This window comes from Scheffersomyces amazonensis, assembly GCF_036850825.1.
Source record: "Scheffersomyces amazonensis strain UFMG-HMD-26.3 chromosome Unknown RJT21scaffold_1, whole genome shotgun sequence".
Taxonomy (NCBI): Eukaryota; Fungi; Ascomycota; class Pichiomycetes; order Serinales; family Debaryomycetaceae; genus Scheffersomyces; species Scheffersomyces amazonensis.
Window position 1 is genome coordinate 1,555,452 of NW_027042741.1, and position 22,080 is coordinate 1,577,531.

General features: G+C 30.3%; 10 protein-coding genes across 10 annotated transcripts; 6 read left to right on the forward strand and 4 right to left on the reverse strand. All coding sequences in view use genetic code 12, as the record gives it.

Annotated features, from left to right (window-relative positions):
- The first annotated feature begins 4,087 nt into the window (after positions 1-4,087).
- KNS1 (serine/threonine protein kinase) lies at positions 4,088-6,357 on the forward strand. Its single transcript, XM_064880681.1, has one exon. It carries the CDS (start codon positions 4,096-4,098, stop codon positions 6,010-6,012), a length of 1,917 nt encoding a protein of 638 aa, XP_064741062.1. The 5' UTR covers positions 4,088-4,095; the 3' UTR covers positions 6,013-6,357.
- Positions 6,358-7,027: 670 nt separating this feature from the next.
- On the reverse strand, positions 7,028-7,792 carry RJT21DRAFT_79834 (U2 snRNP complex subunit; the record flags this gene model as incomplete). Its single annotated transcript, XM_064885236.1, has 3 exons — positions 7,028-7,284; positions 7,336-7,521; positions 7,591-7,792. The coding sequence occupies 3 exons, from the start codon at positions 7,790-7,792 to the stop codon at positions 7,028-7,030; spliced, it is 645 nt and encodes a 214-aa protein (XP_064741063.1).
- Positions 7,793-8,396: 604 nt separating this feature from the next.
- On the forward strand, positions 8,397-10,907 carry ERB1 (Erb1p; the record flags this gene model as incomplete). Its single annotated transcript, XM_064885228.1, has 1 exon — positions 8,397-10,907. One exon carries the CDS (start codon positions 8,397-8,399, stop codon positions 10,905-10,907), a length of 2,511 nt encoding a protein of 836 aa, XP_064741064.1.
- Positions 10,908-10,982: 75 nt separating this feature from the next.
- On the reverse strand, positions 10,983-11,470 carry RJT21DRAFT_4316 (uncharacterized protein; the record flags this gene model as incomplete). Its single annotated transcript, XM_064884534.1, has 2 exons — positions 10,983-11,000; positions 11,051-11,470. 2 exons carry the CDS (start codon positions 11,468-11,470, stop codon positions 10,983-10,985), a joined length of 438 nt encoding a protein of 145 aa, XP_064741065.1.
- A 111-nt stretch (positions 11,471-11,581) lies between these two features.
- Positions 11,582-12,912, reverse strand: RJT21DRAFT_117391 (putative ADP-ribose 1''-phosphate phosphatase). Its single transcript, XM_064880682.1, has one exon. The coding sequence runs from the start codon at positions 12,543-12,545 to the stop codon at positions 11,589-11,591; it is 957 nt and encodes a 318-aa protein (XP_064741066.1). The 5' UTR covers positions 12,546-12,912; the 3' UTR covers positions 11,582-11,588.
- A 1,659-nt stretch (positions 12,913-14,571) lies between these two features.
- On the forward strand, positions 14,572-15,601 carry POR1 (porin). Its single transcript, XM_064880683.1, has one exon. The coding sequence runs from the start codon at positions 14,648-14,650 to the stop codon at positions 15,494-15,496; it is 849 nt and encodes a 282-aa protein (XP_064741067.1). The 5' UTR covers positions 14,572-14,647; the 3' UTR covers positions 15,497-15,601.
- A 1,416-nt stretch (positions 15,602-17,017) lies between these two features.
- On the forward strand, positions 17,018-18,576 carry RJT21DRAFT_117393 (SDR family oxidoreductase). The gene has a single exon (XM_064880684.1). It carries the CDS (start codon positions 17,164-17,166, stop codon positions 18,181-18,183), a length of 1,020 nt encoding a protein of 339 aa, XP_064741068.1. The 5' UTR covers positions 17,018-17,163; the 3' UTR covers positions 18,184-18,576.
- Positions 18,577-18,595: 19 nt separating this feature from the next.
- On the forward strand, positions 18,596-19,978 carry RJT21DRAFT_117394 (uncharacterized protein). Its single transcript, XM_064880685.1, has one exon. The coding sequence runs from the start codon at positions 18,606-18,608 to the stop codon at positions 19,935-19,937; it is 1,332 nt and encodes a 443-aa protein (XP_064741069.1). The 5' UTR covers positions 18,596-18,605; the 3' UTR covers positions 19,938-19,978.
- An 11-nt stretch (positions 19,979-19,989) lies between these two features.
- On the reverse strand, positions 19,990-20,890 carry MAD2 (spindle checkpoint protein). Its single transcript, XM_064881537.1, has one exon. It carries the CDS (start codon positions 20,668-20,670, stop codon positions 20,023-20,025), a length of 648 nt encoding a protein of 215 aa, XP_064741070.1. The 5' UTR covers positions 20,671-20,890; the 3' UTR covers positions 19,990-20,022.
- On the forward strand, positions 20,851-22,025 carry BET4 (Rab geranylgeranyltransferase; the record flags this gene model as incomplete). The annotated part of the gene is made up of 2 exons (XM_064884535.1): positions 20,851-20,853; positions 20,919-22,025. The coding sequence occupies 2 exons, from the start codon at positions 20,851-20,853 to the stop codon at positions 22,023-22,025; spliced, it is 1,110 nt and encodes a 369-aa protein (XP_064741071.1).
- Between the last annotated feature and the right edge of the window lie 55 nt (positions 22,026-22,080).

The window sequence follows — 22,080 nt, forward strand, 5'->3', positions numbered from 1 at the left end:
AAAAATTTATGGTTTAAATTTATCAGCACATGAGTTCCAACTAGCCTATACTATAGATCTGTAAAGTAATACGACACTTCAGAATTTTTTTCTAGGAAGATGTTGGATTGCTAGTTGTTTAGAAATAAACTCGAGCTTAATATCAAGCAACGAAATACAATTTCAGGATCAAATTGAAAAATTGAATAATATTTGGGCTGAGCTCGGTAATTATTCGAATTTTGCCGCTCTTATTTTATGAGCAGGTACGAAACAACAATTAATTTCATGAAAATCTCGTAAGAGCATATTACTTTTAGATTGCAAGAACATCAGTATCACCATGTTATAAGTCCTTTTCTAATATCGGGGTATAATAAGAATTACTAGCGTGTGAAGTAGGAGGTATGATTAAGTTATAGCAATTAGTTTATGAATCTAAACATATGATGTCATAGTTGGTATTGTCCGCCATCAAGGATAGGACAGGCTGTACCTATTATACAATATTTGAAAATGCTGCATATCGTACATATTTTTGTTCCACAATAGTAAAAGTAATCTATTCTACTCCCAATTTCTTACTTGTGTATCATATTTAACATATAATTAATGATATAATTTGCTAAGGTAAAATTACATTGAATATAAATTGGTAGGACAGCGTGACCAACTTAAACATGTAGTACAGCATACATTTTGGCGAAATTGATTCAACATATGAGCTCTAAATAAATAGGAATTCCTTCTATTTTTATTACTAAAATGGGTTTTGTGATACTTTGAGATCAACTTTTTTTGTTTTTTTAGTTACTTCCTCATATATTTTTAATTAATTTTTTCAATTAATTATTTTTATGACATGATTTTTTGCAGTTATTTTTGGAAGAAAATAAAAAAATTAATAGAGAATATATTTGAGGATTTAATCTTCTCCCCTGTTGACGTGTATGTGGAATTAGTGGGGCATGAGAATTCAGTTATTGTAATCCAACATTTATTTAGAGTAATTAGATGTCGTTACCGATTTACAATTGTTCGTGCAGACAAGCGGTAATTAAATTAATTTTGATGCGGCTTCCATATACAAACAAAGCCTGCTTTAGCAACAGACATCAATATAATAGCAGCGAAGGGATACAAGGCTGACATTGACACATTTCTACAAACGAGATTCGTATTAATTGAATCCAAAGAGTTTTACAGATTCCAGTCAGTATGGAAGCTGTCAAGATGAGTATTATTTAAGGAAATTTTAGAATCTCGGAAATATTGAACATTTTTTTGATCAGGATTTGGTTCTCTTCAAAACTCGTCAGAAAATATGGATTAGAGAATGTAAATAGATAATCAAACAATGCAAATCATTAACATTCATATGTTGATGATAGTACAGAAATAAAATATCAGGATCAGTATATTGGCGCGAAATTAAATTGATTGCAGCATATACGGGAAGACGTGAGAATAAAAAAATATTAAATTATCACCACAAATAAAATATTTGAAAACTCCAGGCTGATTTGTACTTGAGATGAGCCAAGAAGTACTGTGAATATGGAAAGCTGCAGTTGAAATAGAGATGTTCGTCAGGAGTACTAACTTATTTCAGGAGTATTCGACCTTGAGAATATATATAGCAAATGTTCTGTGAGGTTTACTTTTTCCGGATTTACAAAGGATTTGTCGGCATGAGTTTTTTTTTTTTTCTCATCAGTAGTCGCTAATTCTCCTATACACAGCTACTCAGGGTCAACAACTCAGAAACATTCACCAAACAAAGGATCTGAACATCAATGATTACATTTTTTAGTTAATGAAAAAGATTTGGAAGTTAGTTCTGGCCAAATCATGCTACGATTTATATTGAACATTAAAGGAACGTTATTATTAGCATCCAAGTTAAGATAAGGTTGTTCAACCTAAAATGTAGGGGACCATATAAAAAACAATAAGTCAGATAAATAATAACCATAATTTTACAGGTAAGGATTAATAATCATGCCCCTTTCGATGTTTTAATTTTGCATGCAGAGACAATTACGTAATGCAAGAAAGTAAATTAATTTCTTCATGTAGATACCGAGCTTGCTATTGACATCAATATTTTTTACGGATGTGCGTGGCACTTGCAGTTTGTGATTCCGTTTATAAGTGTCAATTTTATTAGATCCAGTATAGCACGTGATATCACACATGTTTTTATAATACACAGGAGCAGTCACGCGGTCTCGAGCAGCTGACTGAGGTTAAGATAGACAAGAGCATAAATTGAAGGGGCGTGCACACTGGTAAATCTTATTAAACCGATATAAATTACCCCATTTCTAAAGTGGGTTAAATTTGAAGGAACCAATGATTAAATTACATACATAATAATTCAATTATAGAATACGGTACTAAACTGTTCTCATATGTTTAAACTTTCGTCAACCAGCAAATATAGATCTAAATACATTTTTGTAGAAGTTTTGACGATGTGACACATACTTTAACCAGTTAAACTGTAAAAAAAAGTAAAGTCTATTAAGGAATGGGAATTAATTAGTTAAAAAGTCGTGGTGAGGGCTCGTTACTGTAGCAATTATCGCACCCGCCGCCTCATAATTTTTCAAATGCGCACGCCCCCATCTCTCGCTCACCCCCCTTAATTAAACTACCAGCTCATAAAAATGAGAATCTCCACTCAACCACAAAATACAAAATACATAAAAAAAACAATAATAACCATCATGTTTTTGTGTCGGTGCGCACGACTCCAGATTTAATCGAAAAAAAGTACCTAATTAATTAAAGTGATTGTTCGATTACAGGCAGGCAGGGACACAGAAACAGATATAGCTTCAGTAACAAATATTGAATATTTGATATTAGTACAGTAAAACTATTTAATCAGTATCATAGTATTTATTTCTAGCTATATCAATCCATTGAATTTTACTATACAAATTGTATCTAGTTCCAATCTCAAGCTGCCTAAGAAGCCGGCCATTATTTTTATATCCCCCTTTTTCAAAAAAATCTCAGTCATCTCCAGATATATCCATTCACCATTTAAATTTAATCAATTTAATTAATTTAATTACTGGGAATTAATATTTATTTAATTAGAAGAATTTCTTATCTCAATCTTACTAAACTACCTACCTATAAGTGGTGATACAAATTAAGTTTAATTTGGTTAATATCAAAAAGGAGTGTTTGTTTCGTTTGAAACTTGATAATAATTGCCCTGTTTCAACTGGAACTTGTGGTTAAATCGACTGATATCTTCCACTACATATACCCTATACATTCTAGATCGAATCAAGCTAACTCAATAATTAATAGAATTCCTAAAAGTTGACTATTATAAGACATATTTATCCATATTATTACCAAAATTATTATTATTATTATTATTATCACCCCGTGAATCTCCATATGTACTAGTTGCTACTTCAATAGTCTGCTTCTACGGTCATTGCCTTATAGTCTGGTTCTAAAATGTCGTTAATCTCAAATAGAAAAAGACCAAGAGGTTTTAGTGAAACTTTTGATAACGCTGCCAAGGCATCCCATCACCATCAACAAATATTGCACAAGAATAATTTAAATAATTCAGTTACTTCAACTACAAATAATACTGACTTAAATGTTGAAGAAGATTCTAAAAATTTACCCTTGAATTTCATTGATCAAGAAGTATCGGAAACAAGTTTATCATCATCTTCTATAAATTCTTCACCTCCTTCAACGGCTTCAACTTTAACAGGATTGAATTATTCAAGTTTAATTACTAATTCAAATCCTTTTTCAAATCCTTCAACCTCATCAACAAACTCTCATAACCATTCAACTTTACCAACTACAAGTGTTTCCACTATACATTCATATAGAACAAAATACAGAAGTTTTAATTCCAATGTTAAGAAATCATATTTCGTCGAAGATTTGGATGAAGAAGTTGAAGATGTTGATATAGAGCAAGTCTTAATCGATGAAGAACCGGAGATTGTTGATGAAGAAGATGAAGAAGATGAAGTTAATAATACCCATAATAATCATCATGAAAATGATTACCTTAATGATGAAGAAGAAGATGATGATGTTATTATTTTAGAAGAAAGAGATATTATGCCTAAAACCAGAAGAAATAATAGTGATTCTGTTTTGTTAGATCATGATGCATTTGAAGCTTATAATATGTTTAATGTTAATAATGTTCAACCTGTCATTTTTGAACCAGATGAAGAAGAATCTTTTATTAATGATATTCATCAACAAAATTCAAATTCAAGTTCTTCTTCATCTTCAAATTCTTCATCTTCTAATATGTCACCTACCAATTTCTCATCAGCATATACTTCAACATCTTCAACATCTACAACAACTTTACCTCCATTCCCAATAAAAAAGCAGAGAACAAATTCTTTACCTCAATTACCTCAAGCAAAATGTTTTTATCATAAATTACCAAATAATTATATTCATCAAACTCCAAAACTTGGAAATATTAAAACCAATGTTATACCTCATGATAATGATTTACCCCCTTGTGATGATGAAAATGGTCATTATATTATTAAATTACAAGAGAATTTTGCTAAAAGATATACAATTATAAGATTACTTGGTCAAGGAACTTTTGGTAAAGTTGTTCAATGTTTTGATAAAATTAATCGTGAACATGTAGCAATTAAAATTATTCGTAATATTCAAAAATATCGTGATGCTGCAAAAATTGAATTAAGAATTTTATCAACTTTAAAGAAATTTGATAATAAAAATCTTAATCATTGTATTCATCTTCGTGAATGTTTTGATTTTAGAGGTCATATTTGTATTGTAACAGATTTATTAAAAATAAGTCTTTATGATTTTCTTGAATCAAATAATTTTATTGCTTTCCCTGGTTCTCATATTCAAGCTATTTCAAAACAATTAATAAGATCAGTAAGTTTTTTACATGATTTAAATTTAATTCATACTGATTTAAAACCTGAAAATATCTTACTTCATGATGATTCATTTATTAAAAAGAATCTCTATAGTTCAACTATAGTTGCATCATATTTAAAATTAAGTTCATCATCTTCTCAATCTAGAAAATCTCCTAAATATCTGAAAATTTTAAAAAATCCTTTAATTCAAATTATTGATTTTGGTAGTGCTATATTTAATGATGAATATCATTCATCTATTGTTTCTACTCGTCATTATCGAGCTCCAGAAATTGTTTTAGGAGTTGGTTGGTCATTTCCATGTGATGTTTGGTCAATTGGTTGTATTCTTGTAGAACTTATAATTGGTGAACCATTATTTAAAACTCATGATAATTTAGAACATTTAGCCATGATTGAAAAAATTTGTGGTTATAGAGTTGATAAGTCTATTGTTAAAGTTTCAAAACAAAAACAAAATGAATGTGGATTAGAATATTTTACTGATGAATATATTAGACCAAGACCCAATATATTCAATTATAATCAACTGCATCAACGTAAAAGAACAACATCAACATCAAGTTCTTCTTTACCTTCAAGAAAGAGATTAAGTCAAATTTATACTGTAGTTGATGATGATGATGAAGATCAAGATGAAGATTCAACTTCTTCAGAAGTATCTGATCAAACTGATGATGAGTTTGGTATGGGCAATAATGAATATGATGGAGATGATGATGAAGATCAAGATGAAGAAGATGATGATTTAATTATTGATGATGATTCAAGTGAATTAAATTCACTCACTTTGAAATTCCCTACTTCATCGACTCCTATGAAATTTATTAATAGTGTCAATGAATTGTCCAGAATTGATTTGTTTATCTCTTCCAGAATTGGTCTCAAAATAGATTTAGATTATTCATTATCTTATAATTATAAGAAGAATGAACATCTAATAAATTTTGGTAATTTTACATTCTGGTGGTTTTTTATAGATCTTTTGAAAAAGATGTTTGTGATAAATCCAAAGGATAGAATCTCAGCTATGGATGCTTTGAATCATCCTTGGTTTAATTTGGGTATAGAGGATGAAGGAACCTTGTGACGTTATTTCTTCTGGTTAGCTTTTAGTTCTTTTCGATTGTTTTCTTTTCTTTTCTTTACTTTACTTTACTTTACTTTCCTTTAATTTCTTTTCGTTATCTTATTATTTACTGTTCCTAACTATATTTACTTCAATTACTTTGTGGTATACGTTACCTTATTGCTTGAGTTTACTCTTATTTACTTTATTGTTACACTTTCTTATTTTCAGTTTGGGTTTGAAAATTATATTATTTTTATTTTTATTTTTATTTTTACTACTATTATTATTATTATTATTATTATGATGATTATTACATATTTTAAATTATTATTATTATTACATTTATTAGTGTTAATGGTTTGTAACCTTTATCTCACTAACTTTTGGTACTTTTAGCTCCAAATCATTATGTTCAGTTCTCCGTCTTTGCTGTCTACTTTTATAGATTTTAGTATTATTGTACTAATTTTTGTATTAGGTATAGTTTTTTTAATTATTAGTACTTTATTTATTTAGTATAATTACACGCATATTAATTTATGGTTATTTTATTTATTATTAAGCAATTTAATAGGCAATTATTTATTAATAAACTAATTAATTATGGACTACCACCATCCCACAATTGTCACCGATTCAATTAATGTTTAACTAATAATAACTGGTATTCCATGCATATGGGCTCAGAAAATGTGTTAGTTTTCGAATAATGGGAACAATAATATTCGTAAATCTGTACCCACTTTGATTAAGCAATTTTTGTGTATTCGGTTGCAGTTTAATTACACATACAACAAAAACACCTAATTACAAAAAGTTATTTTACTTATAAAATGAATTAGTGTATCATATTCTACAACTTCATATGAGTATAATTTGTTAGTAACATAATATGCTATTTTTATTAGGGGATAAGTTATATTTATACTTATCATAAAACTAGGGGAGAACACCCGTGCCGCAATACTAACCACATTATGCATGGAAGCATTTTTAGATACTATTAACACCTTATATTTAATAAAATAACAATCTATTTCCGACTTTCACTATGTTTACGATGATTATGCTTATGACGATGATGATGTGATTTAGATACTTTATTTGTCGTTGATTTATTCTTAAGAAATTGTTCCATTGGATCTTTGAACTCATCTTCAGGATCTTCTATTGTGCTAGAAGTGGTTGTATTGGTATTGATATTGTTAAAATCCTCCATTGGATCTCTTAATTCATCATCAACTTTTGCTTCAATACTCCGAAGTTGTTTCGATTCCAGTTGTTGTTTATCTTTGATAAGACCCTTGACCACATTGTCATCATCTGGTTTCCCTACCAAACTCTTGTAATCGATTAAATAATCATCTTCATGCTCACTACCTCGTAATTTATAATATGTATGATCTACTCTTAACCTTTTCCCTTCTAAAACTTCAATACCATTAAGATTATCAATAGCAAGTACACAACTTTTAAAATTTTCATACTTTAAAAATGCAAATCCATTACCTCCAGAGGTAGGTTTATCTTTATTTGATGAATAACTATCACTCAGTTCTTGACGATTTCGATTTCGATTAGAATCTTTATCCTTACCATCAAAGAAATGTATATGGGATGGTATTCCATATTGAGAAAATATAGTTATTATATCTATACTTTTCATAGAATTTATAGGTATATTACCAATATATATATAATTTGTATCTCGATAATCATAATGCCAAGATTGTGTATATGACAAATTCTGAGCCAATTCTCTCTGGTTTATTTCGTTTACTTTCCGTATACTATTCATGTTATATATAAAGTATAATTATACTACTTTTTCAATCTTAAGCCATGCCATCTCTTAGTGTTGTTTGAAAAATGGTATAAATAATGGGGGCTTGTACACGACCTTTGTTAACAAACAATTCATTTGGCTGCAAAGTAATTAATATCTATCAACAGACTTCATAATAGTTCCTAGTTTCGTATAACTTTTGTACTATGGTATAAAAGAATTGTCTATTTTGTTATAATAGACTTAGCCAAAACTTACTAAAGGTAAGATATTGAGACATTAATTGGTTAGTTAATATGGACTCACTTAATATTTGTACTACTACTATGAGACATGCTACGTATATTTGTATAATTTAAAATAGTTTCATAAATACCGTCACATGGCCATTATATCTTATTCACAGTTTATTCAATCCAATTTCAATCAGATTTAACTATAGCCATGTTCAATCCATTGCCAATGATATTAATAGCCAAGTTCAAGGTCGTGTGTTTTAGCGAAGTTTGTCCTACTAAATTTTTTTTTTCTTTGTGCCAGAGATGAGGATGCCTATAGAATTAATTTTTCAGTTCAAAGCTATAGTTCAATAATTGATTTAGACAAAAGATTAACAATGGCAAAGTCAACCACCAGGGGGAAGAATGGATCCTCTTTGAAGGAGACTGCTGTTCTTGAGAAGAAACCAGTTGGAGATGTTTCAAGAAAGAGAAAGTCTGAACAAGAAGAATCCGATGAGGAAGATGCGTCTCAAGATGAGGATTTCCAAGTTGATGGATTATTAGATGACGAAGCAAGTGACGACGACGAAGAAGCAGATGAAGATGAAGAAGAAGCCGTAGATGAAGATGACGAAGAAGAGAAAGAAGTAGAAGAAGAAGATTCAGATGCAGAATTCAATGATTTACTTGGTGAAGAAGAAGATCCAAGTGATGTTGAATCTGAAGACTTCTCAGATGAACCAACTGAAACCATAACTGATGCACTTTCAGGAATAAAGATAAGATCATTATCCAATAATTCAAATGGAGATTCTGAAGGAATTAAATCTAAATTTTCTGATGGTACTCCTCGTATAATTAAACCTGAAATTAATCCAATCTATGATAGTGATGATAGTGATGCTGAAGATTTTAATACTATTGGTAATATTCCAATATCTGCATATGAAGAAATGCCTCATATTGGTTATGATATTAATGGTAAAAGAATCATGAGACCTGCAAAGGGTTCTGCCTTAGATCAATTATTAGAATCAATTGATTTACCAGAAGGTTGGACTGGATTATTAGATCAAAATACCGGTTCATCATTAAAGATTACTGATGAAGAATTAGAATTAATTAGAAAAATTCAACAACAAGAAAATACTGATGAAAATATAAATCCTTATGAACCATTAAATGATTGGTTTACTTCTAAACTAGAAATCATGCCATTAACTGCTGTTCCTGAACCAAAGAGAAGATTTGTTCCATCTAAACATGAAGCTAAAAGAGTTATGAAAATAGTAAGAGCTATAAGAGAAGGTAGAATTATTCCTCCCAATAAAGTAAAAGAGCAAATTGAAGAAGATAAATTAAATTATGATTTATGGAATAATGATGATGATGAAGAAATTCCCGATCATATTATGAATTTAAGAGCTCCAAAACCATTACCACCTACTAATGAAGAAAGTTATAATCCACCTGAAGAATATTTACTTACAGAAGAAGAAAGAAAGCAATGGCTTGAAACTGATCCACAAGATCGTGAACGTAATTTTATTCCTCAAAAGTATGGTTCATTAAGAAAAGTACCAGGATATCAAGAAAGTGTTAGAGAAAGATTTGAAAGAAGTTTAGATTTATATTTAGCACCAAGAGTTCGTCATAATAAATTAAATATAGATCCAGAAAGTTTAATTCCTGAATTACCATCTCCACAAGATTTAAGACCATTCCCAATTCGTTGTTCTACTATATTTCAAGGTCATGAAGCTAGAATTAGAACTATTTCTATTGATCCTACTGGATTATGGTTAGCTACTGGATCAGATGATGGTTCAGTTAGAATTTGGGAAATTTTAACTGGTAGACAAGTATTTAAAACTCAATTAATTAATAAAGAAATAAATCAAGAAGATCATATTGAAAGTTTGGAATGGAATCCTGATTCTCAAACTGGTATATTGGCAGTTGCTGTTGGAGAACATATTTATTTAGTTGTTCCACCAGTATTTGGTTTTGATATTGAAAATCTTGGAAGATTGAAGATAGAATCCGGTTGGGGTTATGGTACTTTTGGAAATAAGAAGAAATCCGATATAGCAGTTGAAGATGATGAAAATAAAAATGAAGATATAGATGATGAAGATGAAGAAGAAGATGATGGAAAGCATAATTCATCTACTAATGAAGTTAAAAAAGAAGTTGCAAAATGGTATCCACCAAATCAAGATCAAGCCCAACTTGGTATAGCAGCTATAATTCAATGTCGTAAGACTATTAAAAAGATTTCATGGCATAGAAAAGGTGATTACTTTGTCACCGTTTCTCCAGATGCTAAAAATACTGCTGTTCTTATTCATCAATTATCTAAACATTTATCTCAATCACCATTCAGAAAATCTAAAGGTATAATAATGGATGCAAAATTCCATCCATTTAAACCTCAATTATTTGTAGCTTCTCAAAGACAAATAAGAATTTATGATTTAGCTCAACAAGTTTTAACTAAAAAATTACTTCCTGGAGTTAGAATGTTATCAAGTATTGATATTCATCCAAGAGGTGATAATTTACTTGCATCATCATATGATAAACGTGTATTATGGCATGATTTAGATTTAAGTGCTACACCATATAAAACATTAAGATATCATGAAAAAGCAGTTAGATCTATAAAATTCCATAAGGGTAAATTACCATTATTTGCATCTGCCTCTGATGATGGATCAATTCATATTTTCCATGGTACTGTATATGATGATTTAATGACTAATCCATTATTAGTACCATTAAAGAAATTAACTGGTCATAAAGTTATAAATCAAATTGGTATTTTGGATTTAGTTTGGCATCCAAAGGAAGCATGGTTATTCAGTGCAGGTGCCGATGGTACTGCACGTCTCTGGACTACTTAGATTATTTATTCAAATGGATATTCTAAATTACCAATAGGGATATAATCACATCGAATAAGTTTCATATCACGATATTCACACAGGAAAAGATCCCTTGGATTAGCATTAAATAGATTCTTAAATATAATTGGTAAATTATCAACAATTCCTAAATTCTCTTCATGTAGAATCCAATCTAAACTTTTCCAATCTAATATACCTTCTTTACAATATGTAATAGGAGTCTTGTATTCATCAACTTCTTGTTTAGTAACTTCAGCAATAAAAAGATAAAGACCTCCTGTTTCTTTTACCAGTTCAGATGAATTATTACCCTTTTGCGTAGTGTAAACTTCCCAAGTGAATGCTCCCTTACCTTGCCAATTGGTTAAATATAAACCAGTTTCTTCTTGAGCTTCTCTTGTTATACATTCATAAGGGGATTCACCAACATCTAATTTCCCACCCACACCATTCCATTTCCCCATCCAGGGAGATTTAGTACGGTTTAAAAGAAGTATTTGGTTAGTTTCACGACAATAGACAAATCCTAAAGTATACTTTAATCTCTTTACTTGAGTCATCTTTACTTGATAGAGAAGAGAAGAAGGACGCGTTTATAAGTATTGAAGAAATTTTTTTTTGATTGCTGCGAAATCTGGGGTACCTTACCCAAAAATTCTATCTATGTATTTATATAATCTATTGTAAATTTATACATTGAAATAATTCCTCAAATTCCATTGTAAAATGTTCATTAAAATCATCTTTATCATTATGCTCATTATTGTCATGTTCACTATTCTCAATCATTATTTTCTTTCCATACTCTGTAATTACATCTCTTTCTAATTCTTCTAAATCATATACATTAGATAATTTTCGATAATTTTTCCGGAAAAAGAATAGGATCATGCATGATTTTTTGAGATGAAGTAATCTATCACCATGACCTAAATTCAAGTTATATAGAAGAATTGCAAATATCATGATTTTCCCAATTTCTTGTTCGGATAATTCTCCATAACCAGAGCCGATTCCAGGAATTATTACATTAGCAATATGTGAATTATGAGATTCATGAAGGAGAATAAGAAGATTCCATACACAATCAAATACACCTATTAATTTTTGAATGTGTTGACTTGAATGATTTAGAGATTCTGGAACCATCATCGATGGAATTTGAATCAAATTCGTAACTTTCCAATTTTGATAGGCAAGTTTATTCTTAAATTTATTGACATCTAATGTATCCAGTAGATTAATATTATGAATGGTTCCTACTGATAAATATCCTGAGAATTTATTAAGACTATGTTCTTGAATTTTAGATTCTAATGGTTTATAATCAAGACCATTAGTTGATGTTGGTAACATTAGAGCTTGAAGAAGGAATTTATCATATCCTCCACCCATATATGATAATGAATTTGTTGGTGAAACTACTGCAGTATTTCCTGATTCATCATAATTAGGATGATTTGCAGTCGAAATGAGTTTAGCAATTGTACTACATTCCATAGTTAATTGATAAGGATAATGATTAGTTAACCCATATTTAGATATTATATTAGTTAATTGCTTATGACTAATATTCCAATATTTATATATGTTGGTATTAATATCTAGTAGAATTATATGTAGTGGTCTTGACATTTATAACTAGTTTTATTATAATTAATAATATATACATTCCAAGTGATTGTCTGATTTGTATGTCAAATAACTTATGTATGTCGTGTGGCAACCAGATGGATACCGGAAAAATACAGGCAAGGAATTAAACTATATCAAACATGAGTAGGAAAGTCGGCTTAGATAGCAAATAATACCAGAACGGATATATCATTAGCGGTTAATTCATTATTCAACGAAATATAAAACCTACTGAGATAGATTATGATGTTATGATATACTTGTATGAGATATCTTAAGCAGACAGTGGTCTTGTGCGACATTGTTCCAGAAAAATGTCTCTTTGCACCTATAAATGTCCTGCCCATTGAAAGCGTTGGGCTCCAAGTAGATCAAATAATTGCAAAAGAGGACAAAGGCGATATATACTCTATACTAATAGTTCGATAATATTGGCGTAAGGAAAAAGAGGAAAAGATTAACAAGTGCGAGTTAAATTTCCTATTAAGTATAAATTCAAGTTTCAAAATATATTAAGATTGAATAAAGACTTGTGATTTAAAACGTGAAATGATCATAGATATGAACTAGACTATGGAATCATAGGTCAGCAAATATAATGGTGCCCCATACATACGATAGCGGGATATCAGTGCATATAGCCAATCTTGCAAATGAATAACAGGTCACGTTACGAATTATGATCCTTACAAACCTTGGTGCCTACCCCAGTTAGCATAGTAAACGAATTTCTCTAGTCCTTTACTTTAGTGACGCTACAATTCGACTTTCGTCAAGTATTTTTACTTGACTTTACGTTAAGTCAGATTTCTTACTCTGTATTTTCCATAATTTCTATAAATCTTCATAGGATTTACTTGCTACAAATTGACAATTTATGCGACTGCATATGGGCACATAAACTCTACCTCTTGTTAGTATAAGATTAGAAAAACATTTATAGTTAGTGGTGTTCCTGTTTGTAACGGATATCATAATTATGGACGGTATAGAGACACATATTATACGCTTTACTTAGAATAACTAAAGAATAAATGATGACATTTAATGAGGAGAAATAGACAAGAGATAATGCCCCTCAAGCAACATGGTAGCGAAGTTTAATGTTAACTAGATTCTTCGGATGACCTCTTCATTAAAATTCCTGTTACTTCTGAATTTACAGACAGGAATTAACGGAATATCATAATAGCAATTACAGTTTTTAAAAATGTAAACAATCACCCCACAAAAGCATACTAAAAAGGCCGAGATCTTAGATCATAACATCCAAACCGCAACTCTAAAATCATACAAAAAAAAGTTGTGGTTACCAAATAAATTCACTATACACGTTGATGAATTACAGCAAAGCTACAGATTCAATTACCCACGCCCCCCCTCCTTTCTTGGTGGCAATTATTATCCAATTACTCTCTACCATACTGCCATAATATGTAGAAGTAGCATATAATTATTACGACGAATTAGATACACGAAATATAATTGGAATAGCCAAATTATCCGCGACAATTGTCGCTTGTTTGCTACTTAATTTGTGTCTGTCTGTCCGGGCGGAACAACTAATAGTGAGTAAAAATTACGCAGTGATGGGTTTACCCCACGGTTAACTTCTATTCAATTCCCACTTAACTTCATAAATGTCATTCATTATATGGCACCCATATGCTTGAGCTTTCATTTAAAAATTTTAAAACATAACTAAAATATACAATTGAATGATTCTAGTAACTAAAACAAAGCTAATTAATACAATTAATTGCAACTTTTAATGGTAGAATGATTCCCATAAAAGTATTTTGTTGAGCATAGTACAAATACGTCCAACTATATACAGTCCCAGCGCCATACAAATGTCCCCAACAGCATGTGTTAATTATTGATGCATGGATGTTCGCATCAGACGAATGAGCAGCCACCCACTCAATGTCAGCCACTGTCTGAACTCTACCAGAACGAAAAACCGATTCAAACCTGTCGTGGGTAATAATTGATTGTTTACTTTAGTGATTTCTCTTCTTTTACTCTTTTTCTTTTTATTTAGTTTTAAATCTGTAGTAATATTACTTTAATATACACTAATCTTCAAATCCAATTGTACAATGGCTCCAGCTGCTTATTCAGATATTCAAAAATCTGCCAACGATTTATTAAACAAGGATTTTTTCCACTTGGCCACTGCTTCAGTTGATGTCAAAACTGTTGCTCCAAACGGTGTTGCTTTTACTGTTAAAGGTAAAACTAACAAGGATGACACTGTTGCTGCCTCTGTTGAATCTAAATATGCTGATAAGGCTACTGGTTTAACCTTAACTCAAGGTTGGAATAATGCTAATGCTTTAACCACTAAAATTGAATTATCTGAATTATTAACTCCAGGTTTAAAGGGTGAATTAGATACTTCTGTTGTTCCAAATGGTGCTAGAAATGCTAAATTAAACTTCTTTTACCAACAATCTGCTTTAAACGCCAGATTATTCTTTGATTTATTAAAGGGTCCTGTCGCTACTGCTGATTTAGCTGTTGCTCATGATGGTTTTACTGCCGGTGCCGAATTAGGTTACGACATTGCTTCCGCTAAAGTTAACAAATACTCTGTTGGTGTCGGTTACGCTAACACTCAATACGCTTTAGCTGCCACTGCTACTTCCAACTTATCAGTTTTCACTGCTGCTTACTACCACAAGGTTTCTCCATTAGTTGAAGTTGGTGCTAAGACCACTTGGGATTCTGTTAAATCATCAAACGTTAACGTTGAATTTGCCACCAAATACGCCTTAGACAAGACCGCTTTCGTCAAGGCCAAGATTGCTGATTCTGGTTTAACTGCTTTAGCTTACTCTCAAGAATTAAGACCTGGTGTTAAATTAGGTTTAGGTGCTTCTTTCGATGCTTTGAAATTAGCTGAACCAGTTCACAAATTAGGTTTCTCCTTATCTTTCACTGCTTAAGCATTGAGTATTAGTTAGTCTCTAATCTGATCTGTTTGAATAAACTTATACTGTGTTATAAATATATTTTATTTTCATATATATAAATATATATATATTCAGGATTCTAAAATTATTAATTTTATGTTTGGTTGCTTTATATTAACTTGTACTCTCATTAAGGCTTTTATTAATGAACGCACAATCGTTTTGCCTAACGATGAGTTAAACCTCATTATTGGATTTTCGCTTATAAATTCGAAAAAATAAATGTAACCTTAAATGCGAGCATTAGCCAAATAATTATACAGTAAGCTTTATCCCACTTACCATTCAAATATATAGACTGAGCAATTATGAAAAGTGAATATTCATCACGATCTTTAAACTAACATCTCATCTATTTAGAAATATCAATCAAAATCCCGATTTCCAGACTTCACTTCAATTTCTAAATATCCCTCTTAAATTAACCTAAAGAAGATTAATGTTAAAGTTATTCATTATCGAATTCTAAACCTATGATCTAGTTCCATTTGTTCTGCCAAATAGAGAAGAATCAGAGCACCCTATACCTAGTTGTGCTAAAAATAATTCAGTTACCTCTTTTTCGACAACCTGATTTATTTTTCAATTCTTCTTCTCTCTCGGAATTTCTACTTATTTCCCAGAGTTTTATCACCGATAATGAATTAAACATTTTAGCCATGTTTATAATCCTTAACCTATATCATCAATTGTAAATAGATTGATCACCCCGGTTGAGTCAATTGGAGCACTTCTAATAAAGCAATCATTCATTGATATCCACACATGTATATAATATTAGTAGTACTTAAATATGATATTCTTTATTTAATATTAAGTAGAGGCAAAAAACCTGTATTTAAAATTTCATAAACAGAGGAAGACTTCAGGGTATGAAATTGATGATTCTGGTGGCGTAAAACCAGTTAGAGATTTGAATAGAAATTAGTAAGTTTGCCACTGGTGCGGCGCAACACGTATTCTACAGACCCCACAGATTCGGGTAGAGGTAATTAACAGCACCACATTAAATAAAATAATATGACGTACAGAAGTAGAATGGTTTATCTGCTTACATGATATGTGAAGACGATGTCGCAAATTTTACTGCAAAATACTATTTGGGTTTGTGTAACTTTCGGGTTTTATCGTTAAAAGCGTCAGTGTGTCGCAAGAGATGGAAATTTGTCAATTAAGGCTTGATTTGTAATTTCGGAGACATAAGAGAAATCCCAATTAGGTTAAATCCCTTTGGTTTTGTGACCCATTAATTGATGAAGTTTTCTCCGAAGTATTTATTTGCAGTAATACCTGCTGGATAAACAAATATCACACAATTATCACATTTGAATGAGGATTATTAATAATTACATAGAATTTTCTGGTAAGCAATATTTTAATAATTTAGTTATGATTACAAATTAATACTATGAATTATAATGTTCATTAATTGATATAAATATCCATTAAGATACCTTTGGATAGTCTATTAAGTTTATTTGTTAATCAGAACCAGTCTACTTCATAAACTATCCAAAGTGACTTCATTCTTCAAATCTCTTAAAGCAAAATTTGCATCTAAACCTCAAGTTCAAACTCAAGTTCAAACTCAAGTTAAATCTCAAGTTAAAAAACAAACTAACTCAATTAAATCTTCTAACATGTCAGCTTCTTCCACTACTGTTTTTGTTTCTGGTGCTACCGGATTCATTGCTCAACAAACTATTGTTCAATTACTCCAAAAGGGTTATAATGTTGTTGGATCTGTTAGATCAACTGAAAAGGGTGAAACCTTAGCTAAGAACTTAAATAACTCTAAGTTCCATTATGCTATTGTTAAGGGTCTTTCCGAAATTGGAGCCTTTGATGAAGCATTGAAAGCTCACCCTGAAGTTACTATCTTCTTACACACTGCTTCTCCAGTCACTTTTGCTGCCGAAGATAATGAAAGAGATATTTTAATTCCTGCTATTGATGGTACTAAGAATGTCTTAGCTTCTATTAAGAAATACGGTCCTCAAATCAAAAAGGTTGTTTTAACTTCATCAATTTTTGGTAGTGCTGATTTTGGTGATCTTGCTAATCCAGATTTTGAAGGTGGTGAAGATACCTGGAATGATCCAACTTATGAAGTCGCTAAACAAAATGGTGCCACTGCTTACAGTGCTTCAAAAGCTTTTGCTGAAAAGGCTGCATGGAAATTCTTAGAAACTGAAAAGCCAAACTTCACTCTTGCTGTTATTAACCCTGTCTTTGTCTTTGGCCCTCAAGCTTTTGAATCTAGCGTTAAGAGTTTAAATGAAACAGCCAAGCTTACTGCTCAAGTCTTAGATTTGAAACCAGATAGTGCAATTCCTGATTTAGCTGGTCTTTTCGTTGATGTTAGAGATGTTGCTAAGGCTCATATTCTTGCTTTTGAACTTCCTGAAGCTGCTGGTAAGAGATTTGTTATTCAAAATGGTAGATTTGATTTCCAACAAGTCCTTGATTCTTTCAGAAAACAATTCCCAGAATTAAAAGATCAAGTTCCAGTTGGTAAACCAGGTTCTTCCGACTTTTCTGCCTTCAAGCCTTTACATGACAACAATGCTAGAACTATCTTCAAAATAGATTACATTTCATTAGATAAGGTTATTAAGGATTCTATTTCCCAAATTTTAGCTTACAAGGCTAAGAATTAAAGAAATCATATTATTTTGAATTGTAAAACTTCATTCAGATACGTAGTCTTTTAATATTTGTTTGTATAACGACACGTAATATACTATCTTAAGATTCAATAATTAATTTTGTAAATTGCTTAATTTAAAGGCTTTATATTAAAACAACTATGGATACTTCTACAGTTCACTATTTTATCTCTTCAACTTAATCGTAGCGATATTTAAAATGATTTACATACAGAGACACTGGGGTTTATGAATTTTTAAATCATTTACCTACCCTGGCCTTCTTATAAATAGAAATTATATAATTTGTTCATATTGATAGTGCCCTTTATTATAGATTTTTGGTATTCGCACACGACGCATCAAAGTAAGTAGTTTTAAGAGCATCAATAAACCCATATATTTAATTAATTATTTCAATTATATCCACCGTCATGCCTGATCAAAGTATAAATGAAGTAGGTACAGTTGATGGTTTGGCTGATGTTGAAGTATCAGTAAACAATAGTCCCGCACCATCATCTGTTCCTACTATAACGCAAATTGGTAGACCATATTTCACATCTGGTGAATTAAAATATTTACATGGTAAAACTATAAAGGTAAGTCAAAGACCACATTATGAAAGAATTACTCATCAAGTATTTCAATTTTGCTTTCAAATAATAAAACAAATGAAGTTTCCATTACGGGTACTTTCAACTACTATGAATTATTATCAAAGATGGTATCTTTTTAATGAATTTGATATTAATAGACAAAACCAAGATGAAATGGAAGATGAATTAACATTTGGATCCTTTGAAATAGATCCATTTATAATTGCTACAGCTTGCTTATTTTTAGCTTGTAAAAATGAAGATTGTATTAAAAAGTTAAAAGATATTCAAACTGTAGCTAATAAAATACGAGAGATTGATGATTCAAAATTTACTAATGAAAGAACTACTGCATCTTTAGTAGCTGCAGCATCTAATGGAAATGGAAATAATTCTTCTAATAGTGGTAGTGGGAATGGAATTACATCAAGTGGGAATAATGGAGTTGCAAATCTTAATCAATATTATACAATACAAGAATTACAAAGAAAAGTCATTTTAGCATTAGAATTTAAGTTACTTCAAATTATAAAATTCGATTTCAATAATGGTGGGTCAACAAATGTAAAATTAACTATTGATCAATTATTAATTCAATTTTGTAAAAAGTTAAACATAAATTATAAATTTTCATTATTTTGTTGGTTAATTCATTATGATATAATTTCTACTCCATTAATTTTAACAGTTTCACCTCATTGTATTGCTTTAGCTATTATAATAGTTACATTAAATTTAAAACCAAATGATTTAAAGGTTACTCATTTTAAAGATGTGGAAGATAATGATTCTGACATTAATAAAACATTAGATACAATTGATAGTGTTGGTGGATTTAGTTGTCCAGAAATTCTTGTAAATGAAGCAATAATTTATATTTTGGACTTTTACATTCATAAGTATTCCCATTCTATATTAAACAATTATCTTCCACCAATCGATGTTAAGACAGGTAAAGATCAGACTTTTAAATTTATGGAGTTAAAATCAAAATTCAATGACCTCAAGATATTATCTGAAAAGAGTTCATCTACTGCTGATTTATTACAACAAGATAACTATTTAAATCCTTGGGATTATACAATAGCCGGTAAGGGTTCTACCAGATTCATGACCGCAAATAAGAGAAGAAAGTTTGCAACAGAACTTCAGAAAGAATCTACATAGATAAGATAAAGATAGGATAAGATAAAGATAGGATAAGATAATATAATATAATATTTAATAAATAACCTTGTAATTATATGTATGATTAAGATATTTTATAAGTAACTGAAGTACCAACTTTATGTATTTTTGTTGAAAATGGAGTGAAATCAACTTTATCTATATTTTCACCTTGTAAATGACGTCCATCACCATTAGTATCACCCCATTCTATAGGTATAGTACTAGAAGGATTATTTGGATCAGTATAAACCAATACATTAAATGAATAATCATCATCTCTTAATACTGGTAAATATGATACTGAAGAAGTAATTTGTCTTATTATGGCTTGGATTTCTCGTTGAGTATCTTCTTTACTCTTATTATTTGATTCTTCATTATTATTTTCATTATTATTATCATCATCTAATACGTCTATATTAAATTCCCATCGTTCTATATTTTCTAATGTAGATTTAGAAATAATAACCAATACTAATTTAACTATTTTCTTACCATAAACCCATTTCTTAATTTGTATCATAATATCATTTATATACTTCTTAACATCAGGATCATTACTTACTAATAATGATAAATTATATTTCCTAACTGTAGTAAAATCTTCTAATGGATAGATACCTCTTTGAAATAATATGGAATTAATGGCATATTCAAAGTAATCGGTTACAACTTTCGATGATCCCTTAAGTGCCAACTTGGAGGAACTACCTGCTCCATTAGATGTCATTCTATACCCAATTTAAAGCTAATTGGATGAAATGCTTTATATTCTATGATATGACGGCCTTTGTTTACCAATACCCGAAATGTCGCAACGAAAATTTGGTGATAACTTCAAATGTTAACGAGTTGTTCAAAGCTGGGGAATGAATACTTATTAAACGAATACTACCAGTCGCACGACACAATGGTATGTTTTAACTATTCGATAATTTTAATCGAACTAGACAGTAATGTACTAACTAATTGTTTTAGCAACACGGAGTTCAGAGAGTCAATTTATCCCAGGAGGCAAAGAGATTAAAATTGGAGAGAGATGCCATTAAAACTGCCAATTATAGACAATTGACTGCCAAATTATTCAAATTACGAGATTCGGAAGTTTATACTATTGAAACATTTAATGAAACCACACAAATATTATTACTTAATCCTGAATTCTATACTATGTGGAATTATCGACGTGATATTTTAATTCATTTGAGGCCTACTATCGGAGATAATGATTACGTAACATATCTAAATAAAGATTTAAAGTTAGTATTAGATGTATTAAAGAGATATCCTAAATGTTATTGGATATGGAATCATAGAAGATGGTGTCTTTTTGAATTGGAAGAATTAGGAAAAGTTAATTGGGAATATGAATTTGGTGTCGTTTCCAAATTATTGGAAATGGATGAACGTAATTATCACGGATGGCAATATAGAAGAGTGGTTGTTAAAAACATTGAAGATTTCTCAATTAAAAATAGTGAAAATTCAAAAGATTCAGAAGCTCTTATACTTTTAAATATTAATGTTAAAGAATTTGAGTATACTACATCAAAGATTAAAAAAAACATATCCAATTTTTCAGCATTTCACAATAGAAGCAAATTGATACCCAAATTATTTCAATATTTCAAACAAGTTTCTGTAGTTCCTGATAATCTCAAGGAGTTACATGAAAAGGTATTTGCTAATGCACATTTATTACTAGTGCATGAACTTGAATTAATTAAAACGGGAATGTATATGGATGTGGATGATTCTTCTGTTTGGCTTTACTTACGTTGGTTGCTTTCAGATAGTTTCTTTGTAGAGGACTTAACAAAAGAAGTATATATTTCCATATTAAAGGAACAACTAAGTATAGTTGAAGAACTTAATCAATTAGAGAAAGAAGATCATAAAGATCATTGGGATCACTGTTGGTGTCTTAAGACTATAGTATTTATTAAGGTACTTCTTGCTCAAGCAACCGATTCTGATATTTTATCAGAAGAAATCAAATCTCATTTAAATACCCTAACTGTAATTGATCCGTTAAGAAAGGCAAAATATATAGAACAGATAAGTGGTAGAGCTAAAATTGTATAGTCTGAATATAAATATGGTAAATATATAATTTGCAACTTTATGTAAATCTAAGAGG